Source organism: Sus scrofa, chromosome 3, assembly GCF_054392235.1.
Source record: "Sus scrofa isolate SSC_HxYL_T2T_F1_AM1 chromosome 3, Sscrofa_HxYL_maternal_Yorkshire_Landrace_v2.0, whole genome shotgun sequence".
Lineage (NCBI taxonomy): Eukaryota > Metazoa > Chordata > Mammalia > Artiodactyla > Suidae > Sus > Sus scrofa.
The window spans coordinates 82,451,634-82,465,220 of record NC_139385.1 but is presented as its reverse complement, the minus strand read 5'-3'; the positions used below and the strand labels follow the sequence as shown (position 1 = coordinate 82,465,220).

The window sequence follows — 13,587 nt, the reverse complement described above, 5'->3', positions numbered from 1 at the left end:
CAAAAGCACCATGAAGCCTCTTCCATTTTCGTGTCTGCAAGACAAGCTATTATTTGGGTTCATCAAACAGATTAGTTTCCTTCACTGCCCTTGGCTATCCACATTCTTTTCACTTTCTTATTTCAGTTCAAAACTACACTTGTTCCCAGGATTTTATTCTCTTTCTTCTCTTCTGGGACTCCAAGAACCTCCCTTCCTGCAATTCAACCTCTCTTATAATCACTAGACTCTGCACTTTGCTTACTGTAAGTATCCTGAAGTTTCAACTTTAATGCTGTATTTCCCACAAGTTACTATCCTACCTTTCTAGATACTCTGTAATCAAGTTTCTTCAAAGAATGGTACACTCTGATGTTTCCAATACTGTGCTCAATGAACACTAGTCCTGAAAAATGCTTAAACAACAGCAAAAGAGTTCCTAGATCAAATAAGTTTGGGGAAACCCTTTTTTAAAAGATTCAAGAAGTACACTGGCATATAAAAGGTTCTGAGAAGTGTAATGGGACTAAAGTTCAAGGAAAACATTTTCAGGACAAAAAAGCCTACATTGCAATGCTAACAACCCATCAACATGGACTGTTCCAGAGTAACCCATGACCTCTGTGCTACCACACCGAATATTCATTTTTCAGCTGATCTTTCTTGATCTCTATTAAAACTTCTCTGCTATAACCCTCTTCTCCATTGACATTCAGGACATGGTTTTACCTTGACCTTTCTGGTCTCCAATCTTCACACTTTCACTGGGTGATTTCATCACCTCTTATGGCTTCCACTATCTCTGTCCAAATCTATGCTTGTTAAAGACCCATACATCTGATTGCTTCCTGCGCATATGACACAAAGGATACTTTAAACACATTCCAGGTCTAGAATGATCATAATCCCCACTCTTCACCTGTTCATTCAGTCCAAGGAAGAGATCTAAGCAACATATCAGATTCCACTTACTCCTCCATATTCAGTCACTATGATCCACAAATTCTAACCTCAAAATTCTATTCTAAATCATTCCCTCATCTCTATTTTCACCTTCTTAATGGCTGCATAATTTTGCAAGGTATTTACATACTATATATAGGAATTGGCTATGTTTATTTATTTGAACAGTGTTTCAAGAGCATTTCTTTGCTTACATCTTTACATATGTGTGTAATAATATAATACTGACCTTAAATTCCCATTTTACTAAATTTTCTTTTCATCAATAAACATCATATTTGAGAAATCTGGGCTTAAAGAAAAATTGAGCAGAAAGTACAGAGCATTTGCAGATAATGAAGCCCTGGGCCCTTCCTACTGTTTCCCCTATTTAAAAAGCCTTTGCATTGTTGTAGAACATCTATTACAACAGATGACCCAATGTTGATATTTTATTATTAACTAAAGTCCATAATTTGCATCATCATTTACTATTTGCATTGTACAGTTCTATAGGTACTAAAAAACACCTCATGTATTTATCATTCCAGAATCATATAGGATAGCTTCCCTGACCTAAAATTCCACTCTGCTCTATCCACCTTTGCTCATCCCCCCAAATTCTGGAAACAACGGATTTTCTTTTTTCTAACTTTCTCCAAAACTTGACCTTTTCTGGAATGTCTTAAAAGCATGTGTGTGCCTTTTCAGATCGGCTTATTTTGCTTAGTAATGTGCACTTAAGTTTCCTTCGTGTCTTTTTGTGGCTTGATAGTTCATTACTTTTCATCATTGAATAATATTCCATTGTCAAGTTGTATCACCATTTGTTTATCCATTCACCTATTCTATTGGTAGCTTCCAAGTTTTAGCAACTATGAATAAAACTGTGGTAACCATTAGTGTAAGTTTTTGTGTGGTTTAAGGTTTCAACTCACTTGGATAACTACCAAGGAGCATGACTGGTGAAATGAATGATAAGACTACTTCTGCTAGCCTTATAAGAATGTGACAGTCTTCTAAAATAACACTACCATTTTGCATTAACGCCGACAATGAACGAGAGCTGTAACTGCTCCAATATTTGCTGTTGTCAGGGTTTTGGGTTTTAGCCATTTTAAGAGCTATACAGTGGTATCTCACTGCTGTTTTAATTTATAATTCCCTCTCCATCTGATATCTATTCGGAGCTTTTGCCCACTTTTAAAGTGAATCCATGTTAAATCCACTTTTTAAATTTTCTTATTGTTGAGTTTTAACAATTCTTCGTATATTTTGGATATAAAATTCCTTTATTAGATATGCATTTTGCAAACATTTTCTCCTTGACTTTTCATTCTCTTAACAGTGTCTTTTCTACAGAAGAAGCTTTTCATTTTAAGGAAGTCTAACTTACGAATACTTTCTTTCAAGGATCATGTTTTGGTTGTTGTATCAAAAAAGTCATAGCCAAACCCAAGGTTACTAACATTTTCCCTTATGCCATCTTCAAGGGGTTTAACCAGTGTTCTGTTTTACATGTACATCCATGATCTCATTGGAGTTAATTCTTAACTCAATTAACTCAAATGTTTCGAGTTTAACAAACTCAAATTTTTTTTTTTTCTTTTTTCTTTTGTCTTTTTAGGCCTTCATCTGCAGCATATGGCGGTTCCAAGGCTAGGGGCTGAATCAGAGCTGTAGCTGCTGGCCTATACCACAGCCACAGCAACACAGGATCCGCACCGCATCTGCGACCTACACCACAGCTCATGGCAATGCCAGATCCTTAACCCTCTGAGCAAGGCCAGGGATCAAGCCTGCATCCTCATGGATGCTAGTCAGATTCATTTCCGCTGAGCCATGATGGCAACTCACTGAGTTCTTTTTATCAGAGTTTTACAGGTTTCCTTGTAAAAGGAAACTTATCTTGTTTATTTTATTAGAATTACATCGACTTCTCTCTTTTTTCACTATTAATATAAATGTTATTGTGTTTTCAACTACAAATTTCACTTGTTCACTATTGGTATAATGATAAAACAAATGACTTTGTGTATCAAGCATATCCTGAATCTTGCTGATTACTTCCAGGTATTTTTGTTGTTGTTAATTCTTTCATATTTTCTACTTGGACAATCAGGTCCTCTGTAAACAAGGTCATTTATATTTCTACCTTCCCAATTTGTAAATCTTTTATCCCAAGTCCTTTTTAACGGGAAGGCTTCCACTTTCTATCTACCACATATGATGTTACCCATACGACTTTGTAGATGCTCTTTATCAAGCTAAGGAAGGCCACTCTCTAGTTAGCTGAGAGATTTTTTCATGAATAGGTGTTAGATTTTGTCAAATGCATTTTCTACAATTATGGATATGTTTCTACGATTCTTATTCTTATTGTTTTTGCTTTTTTAGGGCCCCATGCGCAGCATATGGAAGTTCCCAGGGCTACGGGTCAAATCAGAACTGCAGCTGCTGGTCACAGCAATGCTGCATCCGAGCCAAGTCTGTGACCTACACCACAGTTCATGGCAATGCCAGATCCTTAACCCACTGAACAAGGCAGGGATCGAACCTGCATCCTCATGGATACTAGTCAGTCTCAATACTGCTGAGCCACTGTGGGAACTCCCAATGACTGTTCTTCTTTAGCCTATTGATATGATGGATTACACTCATTGATTTTTTATGCCAAATGAGCCCTACAGACCCAGAATAAATCCTACTTGGTTATAGTATATAATTCTGATACACTGTTGGATTCAAATTGATAATACTTTGTTGAAGATTTTACATCTATGTTCATGAGAAATACTAGTCTAGTTTTCATTTCTAATGTGTCTGGTTGGTATCAGGGTAATGCTGGCCTCATACAGTGAGTTAGGAAATATTTTTTTGCTTCTATTTTCTGGAGAATACTATAGAGAGATGGTAAAATTTCAACCGTAAATATTAGGTACACTGTTTTCAGCTTATTAAGGTATAATTGACAAACTGTAAGATACTTAAAACGTACAACATAATGATTAAATATAGGTATACATTGCAAAAGAATTTCCCACATCAAGTAAATTAAGACATCCATCACTTCACATATTTATTTTTTGTGTGAGAACATTTAAATTCTACTCTCTTAGCAATTATCATTTATACAATACAGTGTAATCAACGATAGTCACATTGTCATATACTAGAACGTCAGAACCTATTCATATTATAATTGGAAGCTTGCTACCTTCCACCAACCTCTCCCTATTTCCCTCACCCCCAACCCTTGGCAATGACTGTTCTACTATTTCTATGAATACAACTTTTTTTTAAAAATTTCACATATAAGTGATACTATGAACTATTTTTCCTTCTCTGTCTGGTTTAAATCATGTAGCATAATATCTTGTAGATTCACCCGTGTTTTTATAAATGACTAGGATTTTCCTCTATTTAAAGACTGAATGAAATTCCAATGTGTGTATGTTGTGTGTATGTGTGTGTGTGTTTGTGTGTGTCTGTGTATAATTTCTTTATCCATCCATTGATAGATATTTAGATTGTTTCCATATCTTGACTACCATGATTAATGCTGTAATGAACATGGAAATATACATAACTCTTCAAGACAGTTTGACTCTTTGAATATACACCCATAAGTGGAACTGCAGGATTATATGGTAGTTCTATTTTTAATTTCTTGGGGAACCACTATACTATTTCCCATAGTGGCTATACCAGCTTACATTCCCACTGACAGTGTACAATGATTCCTTTTTCTCCACATCCTTATAAGCATTTGTTACCTCTTGTCTATTTTAAAATTATTATTGAAGTTTAGTTGACTTACAATGTTGTGTTAGTTTCTGGTGTGAAGCAAAGTGACATATACTGAATCATATATATAACCAAGTTGTGTGTGTGTGTGTGTGTTTGTGTGTGTGTGTGTGTGTCTGTTCTGTGAAAGCCCAAATGAATTCACTGGTGAAATCGTGTGAATCTTCCTCAATTGTAAGAAGTCTTTAATAACTTTTGCATATTTTTCATAGGTACTAGTCAATTTTCTATGTCTTCTTGAATCACTCTTTAATCAATTCTTTTCCTATAAATCCACAATTAACAATGAGTTACACAAAGTATACTGGGTATTTAATTTTCCCTGATTATGAATTTCAAGTAAGTGTGATTTATTTATTCCCTTCTTTCTTCTTTCTTTTCTCCTTCCTTTCCTTCCTTCCACCCTTCCTTCAGTACTTCTCTCCTGTTTACTTTCTTCTTTCTTTCTCATTAGACAAGGTAAACGATGATTTTTTTAAAGTGCAACACAGCCTGGCCTGAAGTCTCTCAATGACTTTAGTAGGGTAATTTAGTAGTCCAAATTATCTATCATTATATAACAAAGTGCTTCAGAAGTCGGCATTTACCTACTTTTCTCATTGCTACCCGTATCCTACATTGCAATGCCTGGTCTTATTTCATTACTTCATTTTTGTACATGAAGTTGCCTTTCCTACAAATGTCCCTTACACCCTGCTCATCTTTTTTCTGTCTATACACCTTCTGCTAATTCCAAGATCCTCCTGCTGGACACCTCCTACTGAGCCCTTTCTGGTAAATCCTCCTTGAAGGGCTTACAGCTGAGATAAGCACCACTCACTTCTTCTGGACCTATTGATGCTGATTTTCCTTGGAGCTTAATCCTCCCATCTTTTTTCTTATCTATATTCAATTTCCAGAAGATAGTAAGTTCTATACCATTAAATACCATCTTTACCCTTATGAATTCTAAATTTCTATCTCCAACTATGGCTTTATACTGTCAATTTAATAACGCTATGATAAATGACTACCAAATATCTCAAGCTTAATATGTCAAAAATGGAACTCTTGGTTTTACTGCCACTTCCCAAATCTGTTATTTTCTTGCTAGTCCCACCTCAGTTAATAGCATCACTATTCATCCAGTTTAAAAATCTTGGAATTATCCTTGACTCCACTCTTTCTCTTATAGCCCCATACCCAATCAGCAGTAAATCTTGCCATCACTACATTCAAAAAATTTCTTACCACTTCCACCTCTATCACTGTAGGCCAAGTGACCATCATCTCTTACCTAGACCACCAAACAACCTTTGAATTGGACTCTCCTCTGCCACTCTTACTAGTAGACCTCATGCATATCTTCCACACAGCAGCCACTGTTACCCAGTAAAAATCAGATTATCACCACCATTTCCAATCTTCTTAATGCCTCACATTTCATTTCAAAATAAAATCAACAGTATTTACTGTGACCAACAGGTCCAGAAATCATCTGACTCCTGACAACGCTTCTGTTACCATTTGTACCACCAAGGATAAGCACATCCCTGCCACACTGACCCCCTTCCATATCAATCACCTTGACTATACCAATACTTTCTATTGCACTTTACCTCTATCTAGAATGCCTACCTAGCAGAAATTCAAGTGATTAATTTCTTATTCCATTTAGGTCATTTGTTTTCCTTCTGAATTCTTAACCCATCTGACATTAATTATATTTTTTGTTTGTGGTACCATCTATCATCCCCACTAGAATATAAGCTCTGGAAGTCAGGAGACTGGTTTATTGCCTGGTATGTAGTAGATGTTTTCTAAAAACTTATAGAATCAATGAGAAATGGAATGTATTTATTGAAGTATTCTAGCATTTTCTGCACAGGTTTTTACAGAACTTACAGTGTTTGTTCACCCCACAGATTATAAATTCTTAAGTCCAAAGGAGTAAGTATTTTCTCTTCCTCTATCCAAAAATCTACCAGATTTTATAGTAGGCACACACACTATATTTGTGATGAGGTAAATTAATAAATATCTTTATTCATTTTTGTGAGTGTGGAAATTTTTATGAACAAGGAAAGCTAAGGATGCCAGCTTGATTAGGTCACATATGGTGAAAACAAAATGGAATTTTCTAAGAAAATACCTTAAAGACCTTCTGATTGTTCTTGCCCCCTTTTTCGGAATTAAGGTTTCCATCTGCAAAGGAAAGTTTTCTGGAAACAGTAGCTTAGGAAAATACACAATATGTAGCTGTTATAATTGCCATGTTTATACTGAGTTCTGGGTTAGCTAGTCTGAAATAGTCCTGGTAAAAATAAACTTTCAATGTGTTTTAAGCAATCCGTGTTTCCAATAAGCAGTGTCAACATGACATTTAGTGGTCTCCAGAATTTCTCCTTTACTAAGTATTTAACTGGCTGCTCAACCCCTATGGCTTCCTGTCTGCCTTTAATTTTCCCTCAGCAATTTTCCCTCAACAACAAAATACACAAGCCATCCTTTGGGAGGATTTCTGGCCATAATTTGAAAAGCCCCTGAAATAAGAAAATTGAGATGGGTTAGAGGAAGAATAGCTGTACATATTACATACTCCCCATATGATAACTAAGTATAAATGAACACCATATTCTAAATCCCTAACTCCTATTTTCTGCTGAATCTTCAACTGTAGCCCCTCCCTCATTTTCTTTCCTGGAGAAATTTTGGCTTCCATAGCAAATCATGCAGAAATATTTTTGAAAAAATTATTAACCATGCTCCATAGTAATGTTAACATTTAAGAGTACTTATAATTCCTATGAAACTATTGAAGGTCATCCTGAAATTCCTAAAACTCTTGTCATTTTCATACTTATATTTAGGGCCTCTTTATTAATTAAGTCTTTCCCTCACTAAAAGGGTATCAATATTAATACAATTAAGATATTATTGAAAAGTTTACAAATAGTGATAACAATATAATATCTTGTATAATTAATTGTTTTTAGTAATTTATAGATGATTTGAAAAAACCCATAGTCACATTGTGAAAATACAACTCCTCTAGCAGCTAATCTAATCATAAATATATAAAGAATATTTTACTGTTAAATATCTCATTTTTTTTTTCAGCTTCACTGAGATACAATTGGAAATATTTAGCTGCTGTATAGCACTGGGAACTATATCCAGTCACTTAACATGGAGCATTATAATGTGAGAAAAAGGAATGTATTTGTGTAGGTATGACTGGGTCACCTTGCTGTACAGTAGAAAATTGAGAGAACACTGTAAATCAGCTATAATGGAAAAAAATAAAAATCATTAATTTAAAAAACAAAAAAGAAAATATTTAGGAGTTCCCATTGAGGCGCAGTGGAAGTGAACCCAACTGGTATACACGAGGATGCGGGATCGATCTTTGGTCTCGCTCAGTGGGTTGGGGATCCAGTGATGCCGTGAGCTGCAGCGTAGGTCGCAGACATGGCTTGGATCCCAAGTTGCTGTGGCTGTGGCATAGGCCGGCAGCTGCAGCTCTGATTCAACCCCTAGCCTGGGAACCTCCATATGCCGTGGGTGTGGCCCTAAAAAGCAAAAAAAAAAGAAAATATTTAAAATGTACATTGTGGTGATATGATATAACATATACTGTGAAAGAACTTTCATCATATAGTTATTTAACACATTGGTTAACTCGTATATTTATCTTTTTTGAGGGGGGAAGAATTTAAGTTCTATTTTCTTAGCAAATTTCAGTTATACAATATAGTATTATCAACTATGGAAATTATTTTTTACATTGTTTTACATTCAATCTTATTTCTCTTACAGTTGAAAGTTTGTACCTTTCTTTCAATTGCTAAACCCACTTCACCCGTACCTGGCAATCACTTTTCTACTGTCTCTATGAGTTTCTTTTCTTAGTTTTTAAATTCCTTATATAAATGATAGTATGCAGTATTTTTCCTTCTCTGTGTGGCTTATTTTACTTAGCATAATGCACTCAAGGTCCATCCCCATTATCACAAATGGCAGAATTTCCTTATTTTTCATGGCTGAGTAATATTCATATCTATCCACATAGATAGATATACACAGATTCATATACTGAGAAAAATATATATATAATCTGTTGGTGAACACTTATATTATTTCCATATTTTGACTATTGTGATTAATGAACATGGAAGTGTACGTAACTCTTCAAGATAATGATTTTGATTCCTTTGAATACACACCCAGAAGTAGAACTGCTGGATCACATGATAGCTCTATTCTTAATTTCTTGAGGAGACTTCATACTGTCTTCCAAAGTGGCTGTAGCAGCTTATATTTCCACCAACAGAGAACAGGATTTCCTTTTCTACACATTCTAGCCAGTATTTATTATCTCTTGTCTTTTTGATGATAGCCGTCTAATATGTGTGAGGTATTATCTCACTGTCGTTTTGATTTGCATTTCCTTGAAGATTTGTGATGTTGAACATCTTTTCATTTACATGCTGGTTGTTTGTATGCCTTCTTTGGAAAAAGGTCTATTCAGTTCCTCTGCCCATTTTTAAAGCAGATTTTTTGGTTTTGCTATTGAGTTGTATGAGTTCTTTATATATTTTAGATATTAACTCCTTATCAGATACAGAATTTGCAAATACTTCTCCCACTCCATTGGTTGCTTTTTCATTTTGTTGATAGTGACCTTTGCTTTGCAGAAAGTTTTTGCCTTAACAAAGTCCCACTTCTTTATTTTTGCTTTTGTTGTCTTTGCTTTTGGTGTCAAGCCTATAAAATCACCTCCACAACCAATGTCACAGAAGCTGCTCCCTACATTTTCTGCTAGGATTATGTCTTATATTCAAGCCTCTAATGCATTTTTAGTCAATTTGCATTAATGGTCTCATTCTTTCACATACGGCTGTTCAGTTTTTCCAAAACCATTTATTGAAGAGACTAGCCATTCCCCATTGTATATTATTGGCCCCTTTGGCATAAATTAATTGACCACATACGCATGGGTCTATTTCCTGGCTCTCCAATCTATTCCATTAATCTATGTGTCTGTTTTTATGCCCATATCATATCATTTTGATTACTGTAGCTTTATAATATAATTGAAATCAGGAAGTGTGATGCTCCCATCTTTGCTCTTCTCTCTCAAAATTGTTTTGGCCAGGATCTTTCAAATTTTTTTTCTTATCATAGAAAAAGAGCACATACCAAAAACTTTTATATCTCATAAAGTGTAATAAGCAATTCGAATCAAGTCTGACTTCTATTAAGCCTATTCTAAAGGGAGGATACCAGTAAATAAGGAAAGAGAATAAAATGATAAGAAAAAGCAGACACATGGACATAAGCCATGATTTTAACAACATAACATCAATTTATGGATTTCCAAAATGATGACATAAATTTGTTTCAAAACTAAAATAATCAAATAATAACAATAACAAAAACCCAAATCATACGTGTTGTCCTTTAAGTCACAATCTACTGTTCTAGTTTAGGATATTGCCCTGTTACTTTTTCCTGCTTAATATTTATTTAAAGTTCACATGGCAGTGTAAAGGAGTTTTCCTAAGGCTCTTTAACATAAAGGCACTTACTCTCCAGAAACTCATCTACCGTCAGTTCTTCTTTTGCTCTACAAGAGTGTCATTCTTCCTATTTGATCCAACATTAGATGAAAACTAGTGCTTTCATCTTGTGAGATGATTATAAAACTGCTAACTACAATAGCAAGAGACAGAACTTCCTCACTAAAAAGTAGGGTTAAAAAAAAAAAAAAAAAGGACACCAGACATAGGAAAGGACTGATAAATATAACTTTTAATTGATGTTGATTTCAATTATAACTACTATTATCTAGACCATTCTTAAGAATCCTTGACTATCAGGAAGTCAACTGAGGAAATAGCCATTTTCATGTATAAAATATAAGGAAGAATTAGTGGACACATTTGTAGGTATTAGTTTGTTTAAGCACACCAAAATTCTTTTTTTTTTTTTTTATATGGATTCTTTTTTTTTTTTTTTTTTTTTTATTATTTTCCCACTGTACAGCAAGGGGGTCAGGTCATCCTTAGCTGTATACATTGCAGTTACAGTTTTTTCCCCCACCCTTTCTTCTGTTGCGACATGAGTATCTAGACATAGTTCTCAATGCTATTCAGCAGGATCTCCTTATAAATCTATTCTAGGTTGTGTCTGATAAGCCCAAGCTCCCGATCCCTCCCACTCCCTCCCCCTCCCATCAGGCAACCACAAGTCTCTTCTCCAAGTCCATGATTTTCTCTTCAAAATTCTCATTAATACTTGTTTTTCTAAGAAAATCATGAGTATTTATTCTCAAGACCATGTATGATCTATTGCAAAAACAACACCATATTAGGTAGAATGCCCCAGCCCACAGAAGCACTTCTATAGTAATACAGGGCTTTCTCACCTTAAAAGTTGTAGTGCCATAGAGCTTGGTGGTGTGTACTGTCTCTGGAAGCACATTAGTGATATTGGTGATGAATTCTTCCAAGTACTTACAGGATTTCTCCAAGTGGGTTGTATTGATAATAATCTGGACAAGCTAGAAAATAACGAGAACATGTAATTGTCTTTTGAGTATCTACACCATAATGAATGGCTCAATATGCATCTGATGGTATAAGAAAAACAAAACGCATAATGGCAGAAACAATCTGTTTTCTATAAAAAGTATGCTACAGCACAGGCTTAGGTATCACTTCCTCCATGAAGCCTTTCCTAACTTCCCAAAGAACCTTGTAATTCCAACTACTATCAAAGCAATTGTCACTATTTAAACTAGCTTTCTTTTTTTTTTTTTTTTTTTTTTGTCTCTTTTTCCCAGGCTATGGGTTGAATCGGAGCTGTAGCCTCTAGCCTAGGCCACAGCCACAGCAATGCCAGATCCAAGCTGCACCTGCAACCTACAACACAGCTCACAGCAATGCTGGATCCTCAACCTGCTAAGCGAGACCAGAGATCGAACTCATGTCCTTATAAATGGTAGTTGGGTTCGTTAACTGCTGAGCCATGACGGGAACTCCTAAACTGGCTTTCTTCTGTTCAAAAAAAACAAAAAAAACAAACAAAAAAAGACAACAACTACACTAAGATCAAAAACTGATGGTGTTTAACATAGTGCCTAGCAGTAAATAACTGCCAAATAATGAAATCAATGAACTCGCAATTTAAAAAAAAAAAAAAAAAAACAAGAGTGACTGAAATAGCAAGAAGTTTCAAAAGTAGGCATAATGAACAAAGGAATACTGGAATAGCTTGCAGAATATTAACAAACTACATTAGTTTATGGAAGAAAAAACATGAGCACTGAAGTCAGAGAAACTAGGATTAATTACTTATAAAGTATTGATCCAAAGAAAGTTTCTTAACTTCTCTAAGTCTGTAATTTTATCAGTAAAATGTTAATAATTTCTAACTCACAGAGTTATTGTGAAGATTAAATATCCTTTTGTTAATACTACTTTCCTTTTCTTATGGAACAGATCCTTAAAGATGACAGTACTGATAACATAAAGAGTCATCTATAAATTACTTTGAGAGGAGAAGGAGAAAGAATATTATGGTCAGTATAGAATTAAGGTTTGTAAAATACTTCATGATTCATTTTCTTACATTGTTTTCCCAGCAACCTGAAGAAGTAAGAATAGTTATTACTTCCATTCTACTGTAAGATAAACAAAAATGAAATAATTTTCTCTAGATCACATTACATTTAAAACAAGGGATTCAAATCAAAGTCATCAACCTTCAAGTAATGGGCCTGTCTAGCGCCTTTTAGCATAAGCATAAGATGGGCAGCCCTGAAGTGCTGCAGGTTTCTGTTCCTTAGGCTGAACTATCAGATTCAGGGTCTAACATCAACAAGACCTCTCCATGCTTTGATTCTACTCTATGTAAAAAAGTATGTTAAATTTTAAAGGAGTGACAACTACTATACTTATTTCAATGATATAATAAGGTATTCATATTTTCAAGCCTAAAAGAAATTTTTTTAAAAAGTGGAATGAACTTTTTTTGGGGGGTCTTCTTTTTCTACATCTTTAACTTTTCCTTTTTACAAGAATAAGTCAAGTGGTAAGGTTGTGGCACATATGGGTAGTTTTGGTATATAAGGCGATGGATGAAATTTTAATCCCAGGGAGAATGGGCTGATGACCCAAGGGGGGAATTGGAATTAAAGATGAAAGGAAGTACTACACATTTTTATAATAAAATGATACTTCAAAACAATGTCTAGAAGGTAGAATTATATAGAAGTCACTGTATTATGCCGCAAAATATTAAACAAAATGATTAATAGGACTATAGTCAGAAAATACATTCTTACCATCTCAACAGCACTAAGCCCAGGGATAAATACACAGCTCATTGTCCAAAAATATATGTTAACTCAACTCATAATGACAATGCTTTAGCAATAGATTAGAGTAAGGAAAAAAGTTAACTTCTACTCCCCACCCAAGGTTAGCCAGAATATCTGAGGAAAAAAACAGCTGCTTTTGAAACATGAAGACAAAGGTCAAAGACCCAATTAAAGACGAAAATTTAGGGAAACATTAGGACTAAATTTTTGTATTATTCCCCACAACTCATCAGACAAGTTCATATTAATTACTAGTCCCTTTCCATTCATTCAGTAGTTTGAATCTGGAGACTTTGTGTTTTGGACACAAATACTATCACCTATAAAATTACCCAAGACACCAGCTTTTTAACTTTAGAGTTCTTTAGGAAAAAAAACATTCATCAAAATAATTAATTCCTCACCCTCTTCCTTTCAACATGTTTCTCTTTCAGAAGAAGACTTAAATCATTTAAAATATTTAAATGGTTTACATTAAATCACTCTTCTTCATG

General features: G+C 34.7%; 1 protein-coding gene across 3 annotated transcripts in view; it reads right to left on the bottom strand.

Annotated features, from left to right (window-relative positions):
- The window catches only part of EXOC6B (exocyst complex component 6B), a 607,614-nt gene that overhangs the window by 252,380 nt on the left and 341,647 nt on the right, over positions 1 to 13,587 (bottom strand). For all 3 annotated transcript variants that reach the window (XR_014841692.1, XM_085018912.1, XM_085018911.1), the window contains exon 17: positions 11,138 to 11,272. Coding sequence is in view for 2 of the 3 variants with exons in the window: in XM_085018912.1 (XP_084875038.1) it covers positions 11,138 to 11,272 (135 nt within the window). In the remaining variant the exon portion in view is untranslated. The remainder of the gene's footprint in view (positions 1 to 11,137; positions 11,273 to 13,587) is intronic.